General features: G+C 46.2%; 1 protein-coding gene and 1 pseudogene across 9 annotated transcripts in view; one reads left to right on the forward strand and one right to left on the reverse strand.

Annotated features, from left to right (window-relative positions):
• Nucleotides 1-26,739, reverse strand: part of COMMD7 (COMM domain containing 7) — a 95,952-nt gene that overhangs the window by 51,995 nt on the left and 17,218 nt on the right. For 7 of the 9 annotated variants that reach the window (XR_010344526.1, XR_010344522.1, XR_010344527.1 and 4 more), the window contains exons 4-8: nt 16,023-16,079; nt 15,902-15,939; nt 14,524-14,614; nt 14,148-14,197; nt 13,733-13,781 (exon numbers count right to left, since the gene is read on the reverse strand). Coding sequence is in view for 2 of the 9 variants with exons in the window: in XM_012455200.3 (XP_012310623.1) it covers nt 13,088-13,164; nt 13,733-13,781; nt 14,148-14,197; nt 14,524-14,614; nt 15,902-15,939; nt 16,023-16,079 (362 nt within the window). In the remaining 7 variants the exon portion in view is untranslated. Of the gene's footprint in view, nt 1-12,386; nt 13,165-13,732; nt 13,782-14,147; nt 14,198-14,523; nt 14,615-15,901; nt 15,940-16,022; nt 16,080-26,739 lie in introns of those variants that run through there. The other 2 variants (XM_012455200.3, XM_012455199.3) reach the window with 1 other exon arrangement.
• LOC105719239 (glutathione peroxidase 1-like) lies at nt 22,852-23,450 on the forward strand (annotated as a pseudogene).

The raw sequence follows: 26,739 nt of genomic DNA on the forward strand, positions 1-26,739 counted from the left end.
GGTAGGGACTACAGCTCATACACCAAAAAATAGAAGCTGTAATAATCTTGTATAAGATAAGAATCTAAGATAGAAACTATGGACAGTGGCTACCTCTGGGGAATAGGCTGTTTTTACATTTCATCTTTTAAGTTCTATAACATTTGAATTTTTTCTTATGTATATTTCATGTATTGTCTCTATAAATGTAGCACATAATTTATATTTAAATTGAAAATTTTGGAAACTATAGATGAGCAAAAGAAAAAAAAATAAAAAACCTATAATTCCACTGCCCAAAAATAACCACTGATAACGTTTTTGTTTATATCCATTTTATCCACTTAGTTTGACTCTTTTTTTTTTTCTGAGATGGAGTTTCATTCTTCTTGCCCAGGCTGGAGTGCAATGGCGCCATCTCGGCTCACTGCAACCTCCACCTCCTAGGTTAAAGCAATTCTCCTGCCTCAGCCTCCCAAGTAGTTAGGATTACAGGCATGCACCGCTACACCGGGCTAACTTTTTGTATTTTTAGTAGTGACGGGGTTTCTCCATGTTGGTCAGGCTGGTCTTGAACTCCCAACCTCAGGCGATCTGCCCGCCTCAGTCTCCCAAAGTGCTGGGATTACAGGAGTGAGCCACCACACCCAGCCCACTTAGTTTGTTTCTATGTAACTTTTTTTTTTTTTTTGAGACAGAGTTTTGCTCTTGTCGCCCACACTGGAGTGCAATGGTGCAATCTCAGCTCACCGCAACCTCCGCCTCTTGGATTCAAGCGATTCTCCTGCCTCAGCCTCCTGAGTAGCTGGGATTACAGGCATGTGCCACCATGCCTGGCTAATTTTGTATTTTTAGTAGAGATAGGGTTTCTCCATGTTGGTCAGGCTGGTCTCGAACTCCTGACCTCAAGTGATCTGCCCACCTTGACCTCCCAAAGTGCTGGGATTACAGGCGTGAGCTACCACCCCTGGCCTCTATATAAACATTTTTTTAAAAGAGAAGGTTCACCTTCACTTTACTATTTATTTTTTTGGCTTTTTTTTTTTTTCTTTTTGAGATGGAGTCCCAGCCTCCTGGTATTCTAGGTGCCCGCCACCACGCCCAGCTAATTTTTTTTTTTTTGTATAGTAGAGACAGGGTTTCACCATCTTGGCCAGGATAGTCTTGAACTCCTGACCTGGTGATCTACTTGCCTTGGTCTCCCAAAGTGCTGGGATTACAGGTATGAACCACTGCACCTGGCCTATTTAAACGTTTTTTATAAAGACAGGGTCTCACTGTGTTGCCTGGGCTGTTCTCCAACTCCTGTGTTCAAGCAATCCTCCCACCTGGGCCTCCCAAAGTGCTAGGATTACAGGCATGAGCTACTGTGCCTGGCCTTCACCTAACTGTCTTATAACCTGAATCTGACTTTTGTGTCTACACATCATGACCATGATCCTCTTCATAATACTCTCTTCAATATTAGTTGTTCTCATACTAAAACAGACCATTTACATTGGTAAACATTTTAAAAACTGGGATGTATCTACGTTATGGAATGCAACGCTGGCACAGTGACTCATACCTGTAAACCCAGCACTGGGAGGCTGAGGTGGGAGGATTGCTTGAATCCAGGAGTTCGAGACCAGCCTGAGCAACATAGTGAGAACCTGTCTCTACAAAAAATACGAAAAAATTTAGGTGAGCATGGAGACCAGTAAAAGGTAAAACAGTAAGGACAGAAACCAGGTCAGTGGCTGCCAGGACTGTGCTGACAGGAGGGCTAAGCATGGTGGGATGTGCCTGGAATCCCAGCTACTTGGGAGGCTGAGGCAGGAGAACCACCCAAGACCAGGAGCTCCCAACCAGCCTGGGCGACATGGCAAAATGCCGCCTCTACTAAAAAATACAGAAGTTAGCCAGGCATGGGCCACAGGGCTTTTAGGCTTGGCCGGGCTCAGGTGGCTCCGTGGCGCTTCCAACAAAAATTTAAAAAAGAAAAAAAAATTAGCCAGGCATGGTGGTGCGTGTCTGTATTCCCAGCTACTCAGGAGGCTGAGGCAGGAGGATCTCTTGAGCCTGGGAGGGGGAGGTTGCAGTGAGCCTTGATAGTGCATTCCAGCCTTGGTGACAGTGAGACCCTGTCTCAAAAACAAAACAAAAACAAAACAACAAAACAAGCCAGCCATAAAAAAGCAAGAACCACAGATGCACTAGTAACACAGACGAACCTCCAAAACATTATGCTAAGTGGGAGAAGTGGGGCATAAAAGGCTACATAATGGGCTGGGTGCAGTGGCTCATGCCTGTAATCCCAGCACTTTGGAGACCGAGGCAGGTGTATTACTTGAGGTCAGGAGTTCGAGACTAGCCTGGCCAATATGGGGAAACCCTATCTCTACTAAAAATACAAAAATTAGCCAGGCATGGTGGTCTGACCACCATATGCTTGTGGTCCCAGCTACTCAGGAGGCTGAGGCAGAACTGCTTGAACCCAGGAGGCGGAGGTTGTAGTGAGCGAAAATCACACCATTGTACTCTAGCCTGGGCAACAAGAGCGAGACTCTCTCTCAAAAAAAAAAAAAAAGGCTACATAATGAATGATGCCATTTATACAACATTCTGGAAAAGGCAAAACAGTAGGGACAGAAACCAGGTCAGTGGCTGTCAGGACTGTGACACATGAAGAGGGCTGACTCTACCACACATGAAGGGCACTTTGTGGGGTAATGAAAACAGTCCAGGCCGGGCGCAGTGGCTCACGCCTGTAATCCCAGCACTTTGGGAGGCCGAGGTGTGTGGATCACGAGGTCAAGAGATCGAGATCATCTTGGTCAACATGGTGAAACCCCGTCTCTACTAAAAATACAAAAATTAGCTGGGCATGGTGGCGTGCGCCTGTAGTCCCAGCTACTCGGGAGGCTGAGGCAGGAGAATTGCCTGAACCCAGGAGGCGGAGGTTGCAGTGAGCCGAGATCGAGCCATTGCACTCCAGCCTGGGTAACAAGAGCGAAACTCTGTCTCAAAAAAAAAAAAAAAAAAGAAAACAGTCCATTCTTGACTGCAGTAGTGATTACACTACTATTATATATTTATCAAAACACAATGAACTGCATACTCGAGAAGGGTAAATTTCACTATATGTAAGTTACTTGACCCCACACAGAAACACAAACTAAAATGCTGTCTAAATATAAAGTATCATTAGACATTATCTACAGCACTTTTCAGAGATCCTGAAATACCTTTGTGAAATGTGACAAATGTCAAAAAAAAAAAAACAAAAAAAAAAACAGCCAGGTGTGGTAGCTCATACCTGTTAATCCCAACATTTTGGGGGACAAAGGCAGGAAGATCCCTTGAGCCCAGGAATGTGAGACCAGCCCTGGCAACAGAGTGAGAACCTATCTCTACAAAAAATACAAAAATTAGCTGGGCATGGTGGTGCATGCCTGTAGTCCCAGCTACTCGGGAGGCCGAGGCAGGAAAATTGCTTGAACCCAGGAGGTGGAGGTTGCGGTTAGCCGAGATCGCGCCATTGCACTCCAGCCTGGGTAACAAGAGCGAAACTCCATCTCAAAAATAAAAAAAATAAATAAAATAAAAACTTGAAAAACACCAGTATCCTTCAGAAAAATATTTGTTGTTCAGTGTTCTGTCTTTCAGAAAGGCCATTTTCCACTCCAGCAAATGCTCATGTGTGAGGTTGCTAGTCCCACAAGGGAGCAGTTGACCACTTGGGCTATTTGAGGACTATCCACAACGTCATTGGCTTTTTTATTTTTATTTTGTAAGACAGGGTCTTTCAAAAGAAACTCCAAGCAGTCTGACTTCAGAGCTTGCAATCCCAAGCCCCGAAGCAGAGGAATGAGGGCCCAAGGGGTTGCTCAGGCTGGAGTACACTGGCGGGGATCATGGCTCACTGCAGCCTCTAACTCCCGGGATCAAGCAATCCTCCTACCTCAGCCTCCAGAGCGGCTGGGACTACAGTCACATGCCACCACACTTGGCTAATCTTTTACTTTCTTGTAGAGACAGGGTTTTGCTATGTTGCCCAGGCAGGTCTGGAACTCCTGGCCTCACACAGTCCTCCTGCCTTGGCCTCCTAAAGGGCTGAGATTACAGACATGATCCATTGTGCCAGGCCCAGCTTCTTCTTTTTTTTTTCTTTTGAGACAGAGTCTCATTCTGTTGCCAGACTGGAGTGCAGTGGCATGATCTTGGCTGACTGCAACCTCCACCTCCTGGGTTCAAGTGATTCTTCTGCCTCAGCCTCCCAAGTAGCTGGGACTACAGGCAAGAGCCACCAGGCCCAGCTGATTTTTGTATTTTTTAGTAGAAACAGGGTTTCCCCATAGTGGACAGGCTGGTCTTGAACTCCTGACCTCATGATCTGCCTGCCTGGGCCTCCCAAAGTGCTGGGATCACAAGCATGAGCCACCTCACCTGGTCCCAGCTTTTTTTTAATGCCATTATAGTAAAATTAACGATAGTGTCAGAACCGAACGTGATAGAAAACAGGCATAATAGACCAAAAAGTAAAAAATGAAAAAAAAAGGAACTGAACAGTCAACGTCCCCTCCCCGACTTGATCCTCCCATCCCAGCCAAGCCAGTCCTCTTCCCTCCAGGGAAAGAATACAGGTATTTCTGGCTCATCTCCTCTTGGGCCAGACCATTACCATCCTAATGAACACTATACTCCACAAGCAAATAAAATAAGCTGCAGCCAAAAGTGAGATTACCAGACAGCAGATTTTGAAACAGAATCAGAACAAGAGTGAATCAATGCAAAGATGCAGTGCTAACAGTAAGAAAAATCCTACCCAAATCCCCCAGCACTGCGGCAAAATCCCGTGACAGTCTGCAGAGCCTGATCAATGCCCCTTATTCAACAGAGTATATTCCTGACAAAATCCCAATCCAACAAAGGGACTGGGGTAGTTCTGGAGTTTATTATGGGCTCTGAACAATTGCAAATGGGATTGAGGATATAATCTACTCTTACATAGAAAAAACAACTTGTCAGTTATCTGTGTTCAGGGCTTACCACTCCCTTCCACGCTGGCTTCACAGTCACATTGGCGAGGCAGAGCCCTTGCCTATAGGAGGCACTCTAAGAATGCTGGTGGAGTCAGGGAGCCAGATAGTCAACTGCTATGGGAAGATGGCCCCCTTACACTGTAGAGCTATCTATGATCTATGGTAAAACTGACCCATAATCAAAACAACTTCCCTGGACTACTTTTTTTTTTTTTTGAGACAGAGTCTCACTCTGTCACCCAGGCTGGAGTGCAGTGGCGTGATCTTGGATCAATGCAACCTCCACCTCCTGGGTTCAAGTGATTCTCGTGTCAGCCTCCCGAGTAGCTGGGACTACAGGCGTGCGCCTCCATGCCTGGCTAATTTTTTTTTGTATTTTTAGTACAGGGAGCAGGTTTCACCATGTTGGCCAGGCTGGTCTCAAACTCCTGACCTCAGGTGGTCCGCCCCCCTTGGCCTCCCAAAGTGTTGGGATTACAGGCGTGAGCCACGACGCCCAGCCTGGATTTCTTCTTCTAAAGCCAGGGAGGTTTGTCAACACTGCTGCCACAGAGGCTCTACAGTCAGCCGCATTTCATTTCAACAAAGGGCAGGACCTGTTACAAGGCTGGATTGGGGAGGGGAGGAGTGGGGTTGAATGATGCTGAGTATAGGGGAGATTCAGTTGAAAAGTAAGTATATCAAGAAGCTCATGGGCCGGGTATGGTGGCTCACACCTGTAATTCCAGCACTTTGGGAGGCCAAGGCAGGGAGATTGCTTGAGCACAGGAGTTTGAGACCAGCCTGGCCAACATGGCAAAACCCTTCTCTACTAAAAATACAAAACTTAGCTGGGTGTGCTGGGGCAGGGGTACCTGTAATCCCAGCTACTTAGGTGGCTGAGGCATAAGAATTGCTTGAACCCCGGAGATGGGGGTTGCAGTGAGCCAATATTGTCCCCACTGCACTCCAGCCTGGGGAACAGAGCAAGACTGTCTCAAAAACAAAACAACATAAAACAAAACATGTACACATACACAAAAAACAAAAAACAAAAAAGCAGCTCAGGGGCTAGTGGAAAAGAGAATCCTGGGAGCAAATAATTGCAACGATTTGATAGTAAGTAGTTCACTGGTTAGTTAAGCAGGCTTTGTGAGAAGTGATCTACCCCAATTACTTTGTTTTTTTGTTTTGTTTTGTTTTTTTAAGATAGAGTTTCACCATGTTGGTCTGGCTGGTCTTGAACTCCCGACCTCAGGTGATCCGCCCGCTTTGGCCTCCAAAGTGCTTGGATTACAGGCGTGAGCCACCATGCCCGTCTACCCCAATTACTTTGTGAGGTGAGAATTACAACCCTTTTAAAAACTGGGAAACTAAGGTTATCAGATGTTAAGGAGTTTGCCCAAGGTCACACAGTTAATAAGCAGAAAGGCCAGAATTGAAACCCAAGCAGGGCTAGGAGTGGTGGCTCACACCTGTAATCCTGGCATTTTGGGAGGCCCCAGGCAGGAGAATCACTGAGTCCAGGAGTTCAATACCACCCTGGGCAATACAGTGAGAGCCCCCTCTCTACAAAGAAAAAAAAAAGAAACCCCACGTAGTTTGACTTCAGAGCTTGCACTCCTAATCCCTGAGCACAGGAATGAAGGCCCAAGGGGTGTTTATTATGTCCAAGAACTATCCGGAGAGGACTTTAGAAATGTGGAGCAGCATTGCAAGCCCAAGGGGAGAAGAGGCAGGTGGCATCATGGCTTAGTGGCTGTAAGCAGCCTGGTAGTCTAGACGCTCCAGTAGGATGCCTGCCAGGAGGCAGTGGAGATGGAGCATTGGAGGAGCAGCAGGGCCAGGTATTCTAAGGAGTTCGGACTTTGCTCTGGACACTCGGCAGAACCCTGAACAGTGGATCTGTTAGCTGACACAAGACTTGTACTTAAGAATGGTCACACAGTAAACGGGCTAGACTGTCGAAGCTGTGAGGCTAGACTCCAGTGGAGCCATCAGGAAGCCAATGTTGTGATCCAGGTGGGGCAGCAGAGGCTGAATTGGGTGGGGCAAGAAGCTCCCTGATCAGAATCTGTCCGGTGGCCAGCTGAGTACAACTCTTACACAGCACCCAGACTTGGACCTGCACCAGACAGCTTAGCATGCTCAGAAGCCCATTTCTGAATCAAGCAGGACTCCATGGATCAGAGGACAGCACTGTCTGACCCCTGACCAGTTACCACAGTTTTGGTCCCCAGGCCTCAGTTTCCCCATCTGTAATAGTGAATTTAAATAGATTGTATTGGCTGGGCATGGTGGCTCACGCCTGTAATCCCAGCACTTTGGGAGGCCAAGGTGGGTGGATTACCGAAGGTCAGAAGTTCAAGACCAGCCTGGCCAACATAGTGAAACCCTGTCTCTCCTAAAAATACAAATCTAGTCAGGAGTGGTGGTGGGCACCTGTAGTCCCAGTTACTCGGGAGGCTGACTGAGGAAGGAGAAGCACTTGAACCTGGGAGGCAGAGGTTGCAGTAAACCAAGATCATGCCACTCCACTCCAGCCTGGGTGACAGAGCAAGATCCATCTCAACAAATAATGATAATAAATAAATAGACTGTGGGCTGGGCGCGGTGGCTCACGCCTGTAATCCTAACACTTTGGGAGGCGGAGGTGGGTGAATCACCTGAGGTCAGGAGTTCAAGACCAGCCTGGCCATCATGGTGAAACCCCATCTTAAATAAATAAATAAATAGATTGTATTTTAGGCATCTTCCTGTTCTGTGAACTTTTTTTTTTCTAATTTTTTATCTTTACTTCTTTTTTGAATTCTTTTTATTAATACATTAGGTTCTCATGGTCTCAAGCACATGAGGCTCTCTGAAACCTCATGAATATATCTGGACCCTGTTCAAAGGCCCTCCTCTGTTCTTCTTTGGAACTGCTGGACAGTAAACTTGCTGCTAGAAGCATAAATTGAAAGAATGTAGAGGTCAGTCTGGCACTGTGAGGATTAATTTTGTGTCAACTTGGCTGGACCACAGTACTTAGAGAGCTGGTCCAACACTATTCTAGACATTTCTCTGAAGGTGTTTATGGATGACAGTAACATTTACATCAGTGGACTTTTAAGTACAGCAGCCCCTCCTTATCCATATGGGATATGTTCCAAGGCTCCTAGCAGATTCCTAAAACCATGGATAGTCCCGAGCCCTATACATATGTTTCTCTCTATTTGACAGTGCCTGCTACCAAGTGATTAACAGCATATATAGCGTGGGTACCCTGGACAAAGGAGTGATTCCCATCCCAGAACATGAATTCTTGTCCAGGATGAAGTGGGCCAGCATGAGATTTCATCAAGCTACTCAGGATGGCATGCAATTTAAAGCTTATAAATTATTTCTGGAATTTTCCACTTAATATTTTCAGACTGTGAGTAAATGAAACCAGGGAAAATGAAAACATGGATATGGCGGGACCTATATAGTATAGCAAATTCCTCTCCATAATGTGGGTGGGCCTCATTCAATCAGTTAAAGCCTTAATAAAATAAGCCTGGCATCCTATCCCTTTCTCCCCAGCAATGAATTCTGACAGCAGCCAGCCTTCATTTTCCTTTTTTCTTTTTAAAGACAAGGTCTCGCCAGGCGCGGTGGCTCATGCCTGTAATCCTAGCACTTTGGGAGGCCGAGGTGGGTAGATCACCTGAGGTGAGGAGTTCAAGACCAGCCTGGCCATCATGGTGAAACCCCATCTTAAAAAAAAAAAAAAGACAAGGTCTCATGCCATTGCTCAGGCTGGTCTTGAATTCCTGGGCTCAAGTGATCCTCCTGCCTTCGACTCCCAACAAGTTGGAACTACAGGTGTGCGCCACAGTGCCCGGGTGGCAGAGACTCTTTGAACTGCAACTCTTCCTGCATCTCCAGCCTGCTGGTCTATTCTGAAGACTGACCACGTCACTGTAATTATGTGAGCCAGTTTTTTTTTTTTTTTTTTTTTTTGAGAAAAAAAGACGGAGTCTCGCTCTGTCGCCCAGGCTAGAGTGCAGTGGCATGATCTCAGCTCACTGCAACCTCCACCTTCTAGATTCAGGCGATTCTCCTGCCTCAGCCTCCCTAGTAGCTGGGACTACAAGCACCACCATGCTCAGCTAATTTTTGTATTTTTTGTAGAGATGTGGTTTCACCATATTGGCCAGGCTGGACTTGAACTCCTGACCTCATGATCCACCCGCCTTGGCCTCCCAAAGTGCTGGGACTAGCATGAGCCACTGTGCCTGGCCGACAATCTTTTAAAACAAAAAATAAATCTCTCTCCCCACATACATACATATATACATATAGATATGTACACACACATCCTGTTGATTCTGTTCTCTAAGAACTGTGATTAACACTGGCACAATTTATTAAAACTGCTCATGCTGGACCGGGTACAGCGGCTCACCCCTGTAATCCCAGAACTTTGGGAGACCAAGACAGGTGGATCACCTGAAGTCGGGAGTTCAAGACCAACATGGTGAAGTATTGGTCAGTTTCTGACCAACATGGCAAAACCCCATCTGTACTAAAAATCAAAAATTAGCCAGGCATCGTGGCACATGCCTGTGATCCCAGCTACTCGGAAGGCTGAGCCAGAAGAATTGCCTGAAACCAGGAGGCAGAGGTTGCAGTGAACCAAGATGGCGCCATTGCACTCCAGCCTGGGCAACAGAGTAAGACTCCGTCTCAAAAACAACAGCAACCAAAAAAAAAAAACAAAAAGAAAACTGCTCATGCTGGTTACAATCCATCCACACAACAGAATATGCTACAGCCACAGGGAGAGATGCAGACTCTTTATGTAATGATATGGAAAGGTCTCTAAGATGTATTTAACAAAAGTATATAGAGTGTGCAATTATCTGTGTAAACAAAAAAGGGTATAAAAATAAACATTCCATTGTTTATTTTTTAATTTTTTGAGACAGGGTCTCACTCTGTTGCCCAGGCTAGGGTGCTGTGGTGTTACTGATCACAGCTGACTGCAGACTCTAACTTCTAGGTTCAAGTAATCCTCCCACCCCAGCCTCTCAAGTGGTTGGGACAATAAACATACCACCACCATGTTCATTAAATTTTTTTTTTTTTCAAGACAGAGTCTGGCTTTATCGCCCAGGCTGGAGTGCAATGGCACAATCTCAGCTCACTGCAACCTCCACCTCCCAGGTTCAGCAATTCCCCCGACTCAATCTCCTGAGTAGCTGGGATTACAGAGGCCTGCCACCATGCCTGGCTAATTTTTGTATTTTTAGTAGAGATGCATTTTCATCATGTTGGCCAGGCTGGTCTTGAACTACTGACCTCATGATCTGCCTGCCTCAGCCTCCCAAAGTGCTGGGATTACAGCCATGAGCCGCCGTGCCTGGCCATGTTCAGCAAATTTTTAAATTTTTTGTAGAGACAGGGTCTCCCCATATTGCCCAGGCTGGTCTCAAACTCCTGGCCTCTAGCAATCCTCCTGCCTCAGCCTCCCAAAATGTTGGGATTACAGACTTAGAGATGTGAGCCACTGTGAATGGCCCTATTGTTTCTATGTTCGGGGGGAACCTCTGGAAGGGTACCTAAGAAACTAACAAGAGAGGTTACCTATTGGAACAGGCCAGGGGAGGAATTAAGTAAATGGGAGACAAGGGAGAAGAGACTTTTTTTTTTTTTTTTTTTGAGACGGAGTCTCGCTCTTGTTACCCAGGCTGGAGTGCAATGGCGCGATCTCGGCTCACCGCAACCTCCGCCTCCTGGGTTCAGGCAATTCTCCTGCCTCAGCCTCCTGAGTAGCTGGGATTACAGGCACGCGCCACCGTGCCCAGCTAATTTTTTTGTATTAGTAGAGACGGGGTTTCACCATGTTGACCAAGATGGTCTCGATCTCTTGACCTCGTGATCCACCCGCCTCGGCCTCCCAAAGTGCTGGGATTACAGGCTTGAGCCACCGCACCCGGCCTTTGTTTTACTTTTTTTATACTCTTTGATAAATTCACCTACTCTGTGACCCAGCAGTTCCATACACATGTAATTATGTAATTACTTTATTTTTTTTTTATTTTTTATTTTTATTTTTTTTTTTAAGACGGAGTTTCGCTTGTTACCCAGGCTGGAGTGCAATGGCGCGATCTTGGCTCACTGCAACCTCTGCCTCCTGGGTTCAGGCAATTCTCCTGCCTCAGCCTCCTGAGTAGCTGGGATTACAGGCACGCGCCACCGTGCCCAGCTAATTTTTGTATTTTTAGTAGAGACGGGGTTTCACCGTGTTGACCAGGATGGTCTTGATCTCTTGACCTCGTGATCCACCCGCCTCGGCCTCCCAAAGTGCTGGGATTACAGGCTTGAGCCACCGCGCCCGGCCGTAATTACTTTATATATATGTATTTACCATATGTGCAAAATGACACATATACAAGGATATTCTGTTGTAGCATTATTTGTAAAAGAATGGAAACAACCTATACACCCGTCAGCAGGAAACTGGTTAAATAAATCATCCATTTGAAGAAACAGGGTGCGTTTGTTACAAAGAATGACACAGTTCTCTATGTTCTGATATGGAACGATTTCCAAGTTGAATGGAAAAAAGCAAGGTGCAGGATGATGTGTACAAAATGCTACCATTTGTGTGGGAAGAAAAGTGAAACTATATGCATATCCGTTTGCAAATGCAGGAAATGTCTCCAGAACACAGAATAATAACAGTGGCTGCCCCTGGGGAGAACTGGGTAACTGGGAAATATGGTGGTAGGGAGGGATTATTACCTCAACTTGGGCATTTTTTTTTTTTTTTTTTGAGATGGAGTCTCACTCTGTTGCCCAGGCTAGAGTGCAGTGGCGCAATCTTGGCTCACTGAAACCTCCGCCCCCCAGGTTCAAGCGATTCTCCTGCTTCAGCCTCCTAAGTAGCTAGGACTACAGGCGCATGCCACCATGCCCAGCTAATTTTTGTATTTTTAGGAGAGACAGGGTTTCGCTATGTTAGCCAGGATGGTCTCGATCTCTCGACCTTGTGATCCACCCGCCTTGGCCTCTCAAAGTGCTGGGATTACAGGCGTGAGCCATTGGGCCCAGCCATGGGCATGTTTTATCTATTCAAAACTGTGTAAAATTTCTGAGGAGGCGTGTTTGAGGAGGAAGAGCAGAAAAAGTCACATGCTAGGGTGGGGGCTAAAGCCATCTGTACACAAAGCACTTCACATATTACACTTTTTCCTGAGGCTTTTAACCTGAGTTTCCCTGGAATTGCTCTTATAAATTCCAACTTTGGAACATACCCAATTTCACTGGAGACCCAGGAGCTTCACAAAACCAGGAAGATAATTTTTGAAGACAAGAGCAAGCACTGGCTCTCTGCAAGGAACACGACTCTTTAATCCATGCAGAAAGACAACTGGATCCAGACCTTTACCTCAGAACCGTTTTTATTCATCATCGAACCAACAGAGGTAGTTGGCTTGAACCCAAACTAAAATGGCTCAAAAGGCCTGCCTCGTTATAACACAACAGGGCAAAACCAGAAGTGAGGAGGGTTTAGCCTCGGTTCTTTGCAGAGAAGACCAAGCATGTATTTATACACAGGTGCCTCATTAAAAACTGATTGGCAGTGTTCCACCAGCACAGACCCAGAGTGTGCGGAAATCCGTGAGGGCTCTGTACATGTGTTGTTCAGACAATCAGCCTCTTCCTCAGCCATAAACAAGCTCTTGCTTTTTGGGAGGAGGGTGATCAGCATGTTATCTTGAATGATGGCACCATTTACTCTGGAACTTTGAAGGGGAGGTGACAACTTATTCTCTCCCCTGAATCTGAGATGCAGTGGCCTGTGAGAGTATCTAAAATGTGTTCTGGAAGACAGATAGGTGGTGGTGGTTGCCATAACAGAAAGTTTACCCCAGAGTTTATGGGGTAATTGTGTTGGGCTCTTTAAGTAATTAATCCTATTGTTTTTCAGAAACCCTTTGCACCTGGGCTCCCAAGAATCCGGCAGGGCCCCATGGAGTGCCCCACAGGCCTGTAAGTGATGTGCCTCTCAGAGGAGTCACCCAGGGAAGGGAGGAGTGCAGGGAACGGGGCCAGTGGAGATGCAGGGACAGAAATCAGCAGAAACACTCCATGCTGGTTCTGACTCGCTCCATCTCATGCAGGAAGCTGTAGAACTGAGGCAAGGTTAATTCTGGGGAGAGAAAATTCAGCTTCAGATAAATGTTTCCAACTCCACAGAATCATCCAAGAAAATTAATTTCCACCCAGAGTTTTTTTTTTTTTTTTTCTCTTTTGGCTTGGTACATCTAAGCAGCTCTTGATGGGTAATTGATCATAATAAAGAACTGAGAGACTTGAATGCAGAAGGTTCTCAGCTCCATAGGAAAAAAAGGGCAGTGAGTGTTCAAATGGCACAGCTCCACAGCACAAAGAGATGAAAGGGCACCATTCGGGATGTTCAATGTGACTTCTATGGCAAGAGCTTCTTGCTCGTCAACCTTCTTCTTCAATCCCAGCCATTCCTTTCCCTCCCTTTCCCTTTTTCAAAAAGGCTCTTCAACTGCGGGGGCTCCAGCCTGCCAATGGCTCACTAACACTCCTTGTGCCATCTTTCATGAGAGGAAAGGCAGTGGAATGGCTACTCCACAGCTGGCAATGACTGTTTTTATAGAAGACATGATTTGCGGTGAGCGTCACCAGCCCCTGACTGCAGAGAACATGTAAAAGGTGAAAAGGCTCAAATGGGAATTCAGACTCACCTATATACACATTTTCGGTTTGATTTCCTTTTTTAACCACCAACTTTAGCTGATTAAAGAAATAATTTAAATTAAAATGACGACTGGGCAAATAAATTCTTAAAATCCTTTCACTTAATTAAGCTTCCAACCTGAGAGTCATACGGGAGCAGTCTGGAGCATCCACCACAAAAAATTCTAACAATTCCCATGATTACAGAACAATTACACTTTAATGAATAATACTAGGATCTGGCCATTTGAATGTAGGCATGTTAGTGACCACATCTTTAGCTGGCTACACAGCTCTGAGATATATAAGGTACTTCAGTAAAACACCCATTTAAATGGATATTTAAAGAAACCCAGTGTAGATTTGATAATTTTTAACTGAGTCAAAAATCTACCCATTTTCAAGGATCAGGGGAAGACTTACTTGTAAAAATATACTTCCCACTTTCTCCAGTTCACTGCTCCCAGATGTCACTGTGACATAAAAAAAAAAGAGAGAGAGAGAAATAACAAGTGACTGATTGAGGACTTACCCTGAAGACCCCAATTTTGCAGTGGTCCAGCAGAAGCCATGTGGGGCCCAGTATGAGGGCAGCAAGGTGTGCTCTTTGGAAAGTCAACTTATCCAGAGCCATGAATGAAAATAGCTACTGACTGCGGACAGAATACGAAGCAGCTGCTGCTGTCCCAACAGTGCTGGGGACTAGGACATGCCTTCTTCCCCATAGTGGCTGTGTCACAGCCTCTGCAACCCACCCCTGTACCACCCAAATAACCCAGGACTGGTTTTAACTAGTTACCTCCAAATTTCCACTCCATATCAATGAGCTGATTAATCATCAGAGTCTGACCTATGGCCCACTGAGCAAGGGTGGGGGCATTCTGCTTCCACTGGAACAAAAGCAAAAGCCAAAGTCAGTAACAATAGGAAGAATCTCCCCTCTCCATCCTGCCCCAAACATTGCAATATTTAGCATTTACACAGATAGTGGGGAGGGTGCAGAACCAAGGGCTCAGCCTATATGCACATACCTAGTGAAGGAGGGGTACAAAGTGGCAAACCACAACATAAATGTTTTATTTTTCATTCCAAGATTTGTTCCATCTTGGAATAAAAATGGTGTTGCCCTCATACTTGCGCCCCCATGGCTTCTACTGGACAATGGCAAAATTGGGGTCTTCACGGTAAGTTCTCAATCAATCACTTTTTTTTTTTTTTTTTTTTTTTTGTCACAGTGACATCTGAGAGCAGCAAACTGGAGAAAGTAGGAGTATTTCTCTACAAGTAAGTCTTCTCCTGATCCGTGAAAATGGGTAGATTTTTGACTGGGTCAAACCAGGAGAAATGATTAGAGATGCACTGAATAGTGCTGGTTAAAGCTGTGTGTATGACACTCGCTTGAAGCCAAATGAAAACCTTAGGCTTGGGAGGCCAGGCACAGTGGCTCACGAGGTCAAGAGATTGAGACCATCCTGGCCAACACAGTGAAACCCTGTCTCTACTAAAATACAAAAGTTAGCTGGGCGTGGTAGCACAAGCCTGTAGTCCCAGCCACTTAGGAGGATGAGGCAAGAGAATTGCTTGAACCCAGGAGGCGGAGGTTGCAGTGAGCTGAGATCGCGCCACTGCACTCCAGTCTGGTGCCTGGTGACAGAACGAGACTCAAAAAAAAAGAAAACCTTAGGCTGGGAAAATGATGATACTGGTGGATGGTATGGCCATACTTGGCATTTCCCATTGTTTTCTCTCTTTGTGAAATAAAAGCAAGGGGTGGGGAGTGGTGGTTCACGCCTGTAATCCCAGCACTTTGGGAGGCCAAGGTAGGTGGATCACCTGAGGTCAGGAGTTCGAGACCAGACTGACCAACATGGTGAAACCTCGTCTCTACTAAATATATATAGGTGAATTCAGACTCACCTATATACACATTTTCAGTTTGATTTCCTTTTTATAAAATTAGCCAGGCATGGTGGCACATGCCTGTAATCCCAGCTACTTAAGAGGCTAGGGCAGGAGAACTGCTTGAACCCGGGAGGTGGAGGTTGCAGTGAGCCGAGGTCATGCCATTGCACTCTAGCCTGAGCAACAAGAGTGAAACCTGGTCTCAAAAATAAATAAATAAATAAATAAATAAATAGCAAAGGATCTTAATTAACCTTGATTAAGAGGAATTATACCTTTTCAGCAAAGTAAGTGGCTTTTTCCTCACTAAGACCTATAAGAGAACAGAAGAAGACATTAACATAATCAAAAGCCTCAGAAGCCAGTCACCCTGAGCAACCTTGGCCAATGACCTACCCAGAGTTATGAAATCTGCCTGGACCTGCTTGGCTGTGAGACTCTTCTTCAAAGCACCTGGAAGGCAGGGGAGAAGTCAGTTAGAAAGGCAGACCAGTGAATTAGTTGACAATAAGTATTTAATGGCCACAATCTACATGACCTAAAGGACAAAAAGAACACCCAAAGACTGGCCAGCTCCATGAAGATCTCAATCTAGCCATGGGGAAAGAGCATCCGAAATGACCGGAAAACAAGAAAGACAGTACATTTTAAAATTTATTTATTTTGGCTGGGTGTCGAGGCTCATGCCTGCAATCCCAGCACTTTGGGAGGCCAAGGCAGGTGGATCACTTGAGGTCAAGAGTTCAGGACCAGCCTGGCCAACATAGTGAAACCTCACCTCTACTAAAAATACAAAAAAAAAAAAATTAGCCAGGTGTGGTGGTGGGCACCTGTAGTCCCAGCTACTTGGGAGTCTGAGGCAGGAGAATTGCTTGAACCCGGGAGGTGTAGGCTGCAGTGAGCCAAGATCACGTCACTACACTCCAGCCTGGTGACACAGCGAGACTTGATCTCAAAAAAAAAAAAAAAATTATTTCTTTTCTACAGCTCTGAAAATTTATTTTTTAAATTTATTTTTTATTTTTTTATTTTTTTGAGATGGAGTCTTGCTCTGTCACTCAGGATGGAGTGCAATGGTGTGATCTTGGCTCATTGCAACCTACACCTCCCAAGTTCAAGTGATTTTCAACCTCCTGGACAGCTGAGACTACAGGCATGTGCCACCACACCCAACTAATTTTTGTATTTTTAGTAGAGATGGGGTTTTACCATGTTGGCCAGGCTGGTCTCGAACTACTGACCTCAAGTGATCCACTCACCCTGGTCTTCCAAAGTGCTAGGATACAGGGATGAGAGCCACCATGCCCAGTTCATGTTTTTTCAATTGTACAACACAATTATTTATCCCTCCAGTAAGTGTGAGAGAAGTCAGAGACAACAGAAAAGACTTCACAGACTTGGGGATGGGGCAACTGGTCTGAGGAATGAGTAAGGCTATGGATTCCTGGAGCAAGAGGCAGGGGAGCACAATGTCAGGTTGGGCACGGAGGCAACCACCTAGAGCCCCACAGTGTATTATATAGCCACTACTGCATGTGGTTATGCAAAAATTTTTTTTTTCTTGAGACGGAGTCTCCTTCTGTTGCCAGGCTGGAGTGCAGTGGCACGATCTGAGCTCACTAAAACCTCCAACTCCCTGGTTCAAGAGATTTTCCTGCCTCAGCCTCTCGAGTAGCTTGGATTACAGGCATGTGACACCACACCCAACTAATTTTTGTATTTTTAGTAGGGACGGGGTTTCACCGTGTTGGCTAGGATGGTCTCACTCTCCTGACCTCGTGATACACCTGCCTCACCCTCCAAAGTGCTGGAATTACAGGCGTGAACCACCGCACCCGGCCTAGTTTTTTTTTTTTTTTTTTTTTTTTTTAATTTTTTTAAGATGGAGTTTCACTCGTTTCCCAGGCTGGAGTACAGTGGTACAATTTTGGCTCACTGCAATCTCCGCCTCCTGGGTTCAAGTGATTCTCCTGCCTCAGCCTCCCGAATGGCTGGGATTATAGGCATGAGCCACCACACCCAGCTAATTTTTTTTTTTTTTTGAGACAGAGTTTCACTCTTGTTACCCAGGCTGGAGTGCAATGGAGCAATCTTGGCTCACCGCAACCTCCACCTCCTGGGTTCAGGCAATTCTCCTGCCTCAGCCTCCTGAGTAGCTGAGATTACATGCACATGCCACCATGCCCAGCTAATTTTTTGTATTTTTAGTAGAGATGGCATTTTACCATGTTGACCAGGATGGTCTCGATCTCTTTATCTCGTGATCCACCCGCCTCAGCCTCCCAAAGTGCTGGGATTACAGGTGTGAGCCACCACGCCCGGCCCTTTTTTGTATTTAGTAGAGATGGGGTTTCACTATGTCGGTCAGGCTGGTCTCAAACTCCTGATCTCAGGTGATCTACCTGCCTTGGCCTCCCAAGTTGCTGGGATTACCAGTGTGAGCCACGGTACCATGGCCAGTTATGCAAATTTTAATTAAATAAAATTTAAAATTCCATTCCTCAGTCTCACTATTTCCTGTGTCAAACAGTCACACAAGGACAGGGACCATTATAATGAACACTGAAGATTACAGACCATTTACATCTGCAGAGAAAGTTCTATTGGGTGGTGCTGTCCTAGGAGTAAGTTTCCACGAGGTACACCAAGCTGGATTAAACAGACTAACCTCTACAACTCACAAGTCACTTCCAGAGGGGCTGTGAAAACTTCTTCTCAGAAGCCCTAGGAACACTCCCGTGTGGGGGCCACCTTGTTTTGCTAGGCTCCAATTCCTGAAAACAAAGCCAGCAATCTGGGCTTCTCAATGTTTAACCTGCAGGCTACATCCCCATAGTCACAATTTGGCAACCACTCTCAAATTTTCCACTTCTTAGTTCTCCAGAAAATGACTAATTAAAGAATAGGAAGATGCCCACCACCATCAAGGGAAAGCCCTGAACCTATACCCTACCCCCAAGTCCCCACCCCCACCCCCACCTCACTCCAGAAAAACAATCCTAAAGGCTGTTGCAGCGGTAAAATCAACCATGTAAACAAAGGGAGGAAATCTTTTATCTCTAAAATCAGACTGAGCAAGGAAGCCACATGGAATAAAAACGGCAAGACCCCGGGAAACCTTAGCCATAAAGGCCCTCTGAGAAGGTGGCTACTTCCCAGCCAATCCAATTAACTCGTAACTACCACGAATACAGCTCCTTAGTTTATATCCAATTCAAATCAAATATTTGACAATGCCAAAACGCTGTGAAGTGGGCTTCATTATTGTAACTTTTTTTTTTTGAGACAGTGAGACAGGGCTTCACTCTGTCGCCCGGGCTGGAGTGCAGTTGAGCAATCTCAGCTCACCTTCCCCCGCCTGGGGGGCTCACGCAATTCTCCCACCTCAGCCTCCAGCATAGCTGGGACTACAAGCGTGTGCCACCACACCCAGTCAATTTTTTGAATTTTTATAGGAACAGAGTCTTGCCACGTTGCCCAGGCTGGTCTCAAACTCCTGGACTCAAGCAATCCACCTGCCTTGGCCTCCCAAAGTGCTGGGATTATAGCCATGAGCCACCATGCTCAGCTATTATTGTAACTTAATTTACCGGTAAAGATTGAGCATTTTGGGGAGAAACCTGGCAAATCCATGTAGTCAAGAATTGCACTGCCAAGAATTTACCCAACCAAGATACACCCAAAGAGCACTGTGAAATATACAGGGGAAGCTCTTTAGCAATGTGGGTAGTAGGGATGAAAGGTCATGGAGAGACCAGGCACAATGGGTCACACCTATAATCCCAGCACTTTGGGAGGCCTAGGTGGGAGAATCACTTGAGCCTCGTTCTAAACCAGCCTAAACAACATGGCAAGACCCTGTCTCTACAAAAAATACAAAATTTAGCCAGGCGTGGTGGCACGCCTGTGGTCCCAGCTACTTGGAAGCTGAGGTGGGAGGATCCTTTGAGCCATGGAGGTGAAGGCTGCAGTGAGCCAAGATGGTTGACACTGTACTCCAGCCTGGGCGACAGTTGAGATCCTGTCTCAAAAAACAAACAATCAAATAAACAAACATCATGTATAGCATGCTGGTTACATTCACACAGTAGCCTGGGTGCCAAGATGACTTTAAAACTCACATCAGGATGGGTGCAGTGGCTCATTCCTGTAGTACCAGCACTTTGGGAGGCAGAGGTGGAAGGATTGATTGAGCCCAGGAGTTCGAGACCAGCCTAGCCAACATGGTGAAACCCCATCTCCAATAAAAATACAAAAATTAGCCAGGTGTGGTGGCAGATGCCTATGGTCCCACCTACTTGGGAGGCTGAGGCAGAATCGCTTGAACCCAGGAGGCAGAGGTTTCAGTGAGCTGAGACTGCACCACTGCACTCCAGCCTGGGTGACAGAGTGAGACTCTGTCTAAAAAAAACCAAACAAAACAAGTGTTACTTAAAAAACAGAAAGGGAAACAGTTAAAGGAACAAGGCCACAACAGTCAGCAAATGATGGAGCCAAGTGGCTTATAGGCCAGAGGGTCCCCAACACCAAGTTCTTTCTACTCCAGGTAATTCTCAGAGGTTATCTTGGTGCTGCGGTACCAGGCAATGCCTCGACAGTTGCTGACAATGAAGGCAACCAAGCTGCAGGGACCGAAGAGCAAGCTCTCCATCCTGAAGTTACCTTGGGAGGGCAGAGGCCAGACTTGAAACATGGAGTGGCATCATGCTAGGCCTCAAGCTCTTAACTTCTTTTTCAGCTTTTTCCTGTGGTGATTCCTTTGTCCTAAGCAAATGCCAGCACAAGAGAGACCTGCAACCTTTGACCCTATGTCAGAGAGAATGAAAATTGTATTGGGGCCTCTTGGAGGATGGGGTTGAGGAAGGATAGTATTAGGAAAAATAATAAATGCATGCTGAGCTTAATACTTAGGTGATGGGTTGATAGGTACAGCAAACCACCATGGCACGCTGTGTAACAAACCTGCACACCCTGCACATGTACCCCAGAACTTAAAAAAAAGAAAGAAAATTGTGTAAACTCCAACAGCTGCAGTCAGCAGAACATGTTACATGGGGAAATTTAAGAACATCCTTCAAACAGATAAACTTGAGATGGTCTTAAAAGTCCACAGGCACCAATTTTCTTTTCTTTTCTTTTCTTTTCTTTTTGAGATGGAGTTTCATTCTTGTTGCTCAGGCTGGAGTGCCATGGCACGATTTCGGCTCACTGCAACCTCTGCCTCCCAGGTACAAGCAATTTTCCTGTCTCAGCCTCCCAAGTACCTCGGATTACAGGCATGCACCACCATGCTTGGCTATTTTCTTTTTATTCAGTAGAGACAGGGTTTCATCATGTTAGCCAGGCTGGTCCCAAACTCCTGACCGCAGGTGATCCACCCATCTCGGCCTTCCAAAGTGCTGGGATTACAGGCGTGCACCACTACCGTGCCCAGCAACAGGCACTAATTTTCACCAGAACAGTTGCCTTAGCCAAACCCTCAAAGCTGTCAAACAATATGAAGGGCAAAACAAAGGGAAGTGAGGGTGAGGATTTCAGTTTTGCCAAGAGGGCTAGAAAAACAGCAAACACTGTTCTTATTCAGTGTAAAAAGGGGAGCCCCAGAAATGGACACAGGCTTGCTGAAAACTCCTGGAGGAGGAAACAAATGGGAGAAGATGGTCAGCTGCTTTCATCCAGTCATTACTGACCCCGAAGGCTGACCAGCTGAAGCCACCCTGTGAGGCTCACAGAGAACAGAGGTCGCAGTCATGCACGCACATTTACTGAGCACTGCCATGTGCCTGCACTGTGCTAGATTTTGGGAAACACCAAGGAACTGAACAGACAACAATCTCTGTCCTTATGAGGCTTCCATTCTACTGGCAGGAGAAAGATCACAGCAATAATGTAACACACAAGCCATAAAGGGTATAAGAAGGGAGAAAGTGCCATGGAGAAAAACAGTGTGGAGGCATGAGGCAGGCAGTCTTGGGAAATTTAGTTCAACATTTGATTAAATACCACTTGTGACTATACTTCATTGCTGATTATTCTTCTGTGTGTGTGTGTGTGTGTTGCTGGAAAGAACTCGTTGGGGAGTGGGAAAGGGATGTATCTCCTTTTCATAAAATAAAATAAAATCAGCTACTGATCACCCACAGGGGCCAGATCTCTTGCTAAGTATTAAAATAAAAATAGCGCTGGGCATGGTGGCTGTAATTCCAGCACTTTGAGAAGCCGAGGCAGGCGGATCACCTGAGGGTCAGGAGTTTAAGACCAGCCTGGCCAACATGGTGAAACCCTGCCTCTACTAATAATACAAAAAACTAAGGCTGGGCCTGGCGGCTCACACCTATAATCCCAGCACTTTGGGAGACCAAGGCAGGTGAATCACGAGATAAGGAGATTGAAATCATCCTGGCCAACATGGTGAAACCCTGTCTCTACTAAAAATACAAAAATTAGCCGGGCATGGTGGCATGCACCTGTAGCCCCAGCTACTCAGGAGGCTGAGGCAGGAGAATCACTTGAATCCAGAAGGCAGAGGTTGGAGTGAGCCAAGATCTAGCCACTGTACTCCAGCCTACGTGACAGAGTGAGACTCCATCTCAAAAAAGTAAAAAATAGCCGGGCAAATAAAATAGTGGTTTATGCCTGTAATCCCAGCACTTTGGGAGGCCGAGGCAGGCAGATCACGTCAGAAGTTCAAGAACACCCTGAGCAACACGGTGAAACCCCGGCTCTACTAAAATTACAAAAATTAGCCGGGTGTGGTGGCGCACACCTGTAATCCTAGCTGCTCAGGAGGCTGAGACAGGAGAATCGCTTGAACTCAGGAGGCGGAGGTTGCAGTGAGCCGAGATTGTGCCACTGCACTCCAGCCTGGGTGACAGAGCAAGACTCCATCTCAAAATAAATAAATAAATAATTTTAAAAATAGGCTGACTGTGGTGGCTCACTTCTGTAATCCCAGCATTTTGGGAGGCCAAGGTGAGCAGACCACAAGATCAGAAGTTGGAGACCAGCCTGACCAACGTGGTGAAACCCTGTCTTTACTAGAACTACAAAAATTAGCTGGGTGTGGTGGCCATGCCTGTAATCCCAGCTACTCAGGAGGCTGAGGTAGGAGAATCGCTTGAACCCAGGAGGCGGAGGTTGCAGTGAACTGAGATTATGCCACTGCACTCCAGCCTGGCAACAGAGCAAGACTCCTCTCAAAAAATAATAACAATAGAGCTGCGCCATGTGTGCTGCTCAGCTAGCGGCAGCGGTGTCCCAGTTGGTGTATGCCCTCTTGGCGCTCCCCATGGCCGGTGGGGAGCCTGTAAGCCTAGGCTCCCTGCAGGGCAAGGCACTGTTTATCAAGAATGTGGCGACCCTCTGAGGCACCACGGTCCAGGACTACACCCAGATGGACGAGCTGCAGCGGTGCCTTGGGCCCAGTGACCTGGTGGTGCTCGGCTTCCCGTGCAACCAGTTTGGGCATCAGGAGAACGCCAAGAACGAAGAGATTCTGAATTCCCTAAAGTACGTCTGACCTGGTGGTGGGTTCGAGCCCAACTTCTCGCTCTTTGGGAAGTGTGAGGTCAACGGTGCAAGGTCGCACCCTCTCTTCGCCTTCCTGCGGAGGCCCTGCCAGCACCCAGCAACGACGCCACTGCACTCATGACCGACCTGGTCTCCAGTGTCTCTGGTGTGTCGCAACGATGTTGCCTGGAACTTCAAGAAGTTCCTGGATGGCCCTACTGGTGACCCCGTGTACAGGTACAGCCGCGCTTCCAGACCATTGACATCGAGGCTGACATCCAAGCCCTGTTGTCCCAACGGTCCAGCCATGCCTAGGGTGCCCCTCCTACCCCGACTGTCTGGCAGTTGCAGCGCTGCTCTCTGGGGGCATTTCATCTATGAGGGTGTTTCCTCTAAACCTACGAGGAGGAACACCTGATCCTCCAGAACATACCCCCTTGAGGTGAGCGCTAGTCCTGTCCATCCCAGTCTCTCTGCCAGAACAAGGCAAGTTTCCCCACGAATAAAGTACTGAGTGTCAGCAAAAATAATGATAATAATAATTTTTAAATTAATTAATCAAAAATAAATAAGTTAATTAAAAATAGGCTTAAATAGGGGCCCTACTGCTAAGTTATCTATAATCTCAGCCAGGGAACAACACGTAACAATAATGACAATCATAATATTAGCAGCAGTGCGCCATAACTTAGTGAAGTGAGCACCTTATTACATTTATTATCTTTATCCTTATAACAAAAGTATGAGTCTACTATTAGTTCTCAGGTACCATTAGGTCTCAGAGCTGTTAAGTGCCGGGTGAGTGAACAAGCACAGGAGGGCCACACAGAAGCCACGTGCTGGACTGGAGTCCTATCTAAATCCTGATGGAACCCACTCCAAACAAAATTCAGGAGACAATGGGAAATAACTACTGACCTTGTCTTTTCCTTTTAGATATGATAATAGCATCGTAGTTTGATAATGGGGAAATTCCTTTTATCTTTTGGAGATAGATAACTAGATATTCAGGAATAAAATAATATGTCTTATACTGCCTTTAACATAATCCAGTTTGCACTGGACATGTTGCCCACACCTGTAATCCCAGCTACTCAGCAGCCTGAGGTAGGAGGACTGCCTGAGGCCAGGAGTTAGAGACCAGCCCAAGCAACACAGCAAGATCCCCACATCTCTAAAACTAAACTAAACTACAGTCATCCAGTTCAGAGAGCAGTAAGGAGCCATGAGTGGGGTACACATGAATCAATCTGGCATGGGTTAGTAACTTTTGAAGGGTTTTCTTTGGTTTGTTTTTAGAGACAGGGTCTTGCTCTGTTGTGCAAACTGGAGTGCAGTGGTGCAATCATGGCTCACTGCAGCCTGGACTCCTGGGCTCAAGGGAACTTCTTGCCTCAGCCTCTGAAGTTGTTGAGAATGACAGGCAAGTAGTTGGGATTACAGGTGTGCACCACCATGCTCAGTTAAATTTATTTATTTATTTAGAGACAGAGTCTCACTCTGTTGCCCTGGCTGAAGTGCAGTGATGTAATCTTGGCTCACTGCAACCTCTGCCTCCCATGTTCAAGCGATTTTCATGCCTCATCCTCCCAAGTAGCTGGGATTACAGGCGTGTGCCACCACACCCGGCTAATTTTTATATTTTTAGTAGAGACAGGGTTTTGTCATGTTGGCCAGGCTGGTCTCAAACTCCTGGCCTTAAGTGATTCACCTGCCTTGGCCTCCCAAAGTGCTGAGATTACAGGCATGAGCCACCATATCCAGTCAATTTTTTTCATTTTTTGTAGAGGTAGAGGTTATGTTGCCCATGCTGTTCTTGAACTCCTGGCCTCAAGAGATTCTCCCTCTTTCACCTCCCAAAGTGCTGGGATTACAGGCATGAGTCATTGTGCCTGGCTGAAGTCAGGTGTTTTAAATAATTACATACTAAATAGTACAAGAAAAAAAATTTTAAAAAGGCTGGGCGAGGTGGCTCACACTTGTAATCTCAGCACTTTGGAGGCTGAGGTGGGTGGATCACCTGAGGTCAGGAGTTTGCGACCAGCCTGGCCAACATGGTAAAACCCCCTCGCTACCAAAAAAAAAAAAAAAAAAAAGCCAGGCATGGTGATGAGTGCCTGTAATCCCAACTACTCAGGAGGCTGAGGCAGGAGAATCACTTAAACCCAGGAGGTAGAGGTTGCAACGAGCCGAGATTGTGCCACTGCACTCGAGCCTGGGTGACAGAGTGAGAGTGAATCAAAAAAAAAAAAACGAATAAAATAAAAACAGGCTGGGTGCGGTGTCTCACGCCTGTAATCCCACCACCTTGGGAGGCTGAGGTGGGTGGATTGCCTGAGCTCAGGAGTTAGAGATCATCCTGGGTAACACCATGAAACCCCGTCTTTACTAAACTACAAAAAATTAGCTGGGCATGGCAGTGTGCACCCATAGTCCCAGCTACTAGGGAGGCTGAGACAGAAGAATCACCTGAACTCGGGAGGTGGCGCATGCAATGAGCTGAGATCGTGCCACTGCACTCCAGCATGGGGGAGTGAGACTCCATCTCAATAAATAAATAAATAAGTAAATAAGCAAACCAAAAAAGATCAGCACTTTACAAAGTTTTTACTTGACTCTCCCTCTGCCAAAAAGAAAAAAAGGCAATCTAACGGGATACAGTGGGGGACCAGGTGCGGTAGCTCATGCCTGTAATCCTAGCACTTTCAGACGCCAAGGTGAGAGGATCACTTGAGCCCAGGATTGCTAGAGACCAGCCTGGGGCAACAGAGGGAGACCCCGACTCCATTCATTTTTAAAATAATAGGCTGGGCATAGTGGCTCACACTATAATCCCAGCATGTCGGGAGGCCAAGGCAAGAGGATCACCTGAGGTCAGGAGTTCAAGACCAACCTGGCCAACATGGTGAGATCCCGTCTCTACGAAAGATACAAAAATTAGCCAGGCATGGTGGTGGACACCTGTAATCCCAGCTATTCAGAAGGCTGAGGCAAGAGAATCGTTTGAACCTGGGAGGCAGAGATTACAGTGAGCCGAGATCATGCCACTGCACTCCAGCCTGGGCAAAAGAGCGAGACTCAGTCTCAGGGGGGAAAAAAAAAAAAGACTTCTGGTTCTGCACTTTAGGTGCCAATCCCACAGAAATACTCACATGTGTGAGTACAAAGAGGTTGTAGGATGTTCACTGTGGCACTGTTTGTAAGGGTGAGATATGAGAACAACAGAAATATCCAACAATAGGAAATAGATTAGTTAAAAGGAGATATATTCAGTCTATGGGATATTACAGCAATCTAAAGAATGAAGTTGAAGTGGAAAGAGCTCTATGATATACCAGGTATGAAAAAATGTAAGTTCCAGGGCACTTTTTATGATTTGCTACCATTTATGAAAAACAAAGCTACATGAATGTATATGTTTATTAGTGTACATAAAAAGATAAAGGCAATAGTCCAAAATTAAATTGATATTATCTCTAGGGAAAAAAGTAGGATGAGAGTACAAGGGGATTTTTACTTTTGACTGTCTATAGCTCTGTACTGTTTCTGAAAGTTTAAAATAAAAATTTAGAGGCCGGGCGCGGTGGCTTAAGGCCGGGCGCAG

Source organism: Aotus nancymaae, unplaced genomic scaffold (assembly GCF_030222135.1).
Source record: "Aotus nancymaae isolate 86718 unplaced genomic scaffold, 86718_ANA_hifiasm-v0.15.2.pri h1tg000029l, whole genome shotgun sequence".
NCBI lineage: Eukaryota > Metazoa > Chordata > Mammalia > Primates > Aotidae > Aotus > Aotus nancymaae.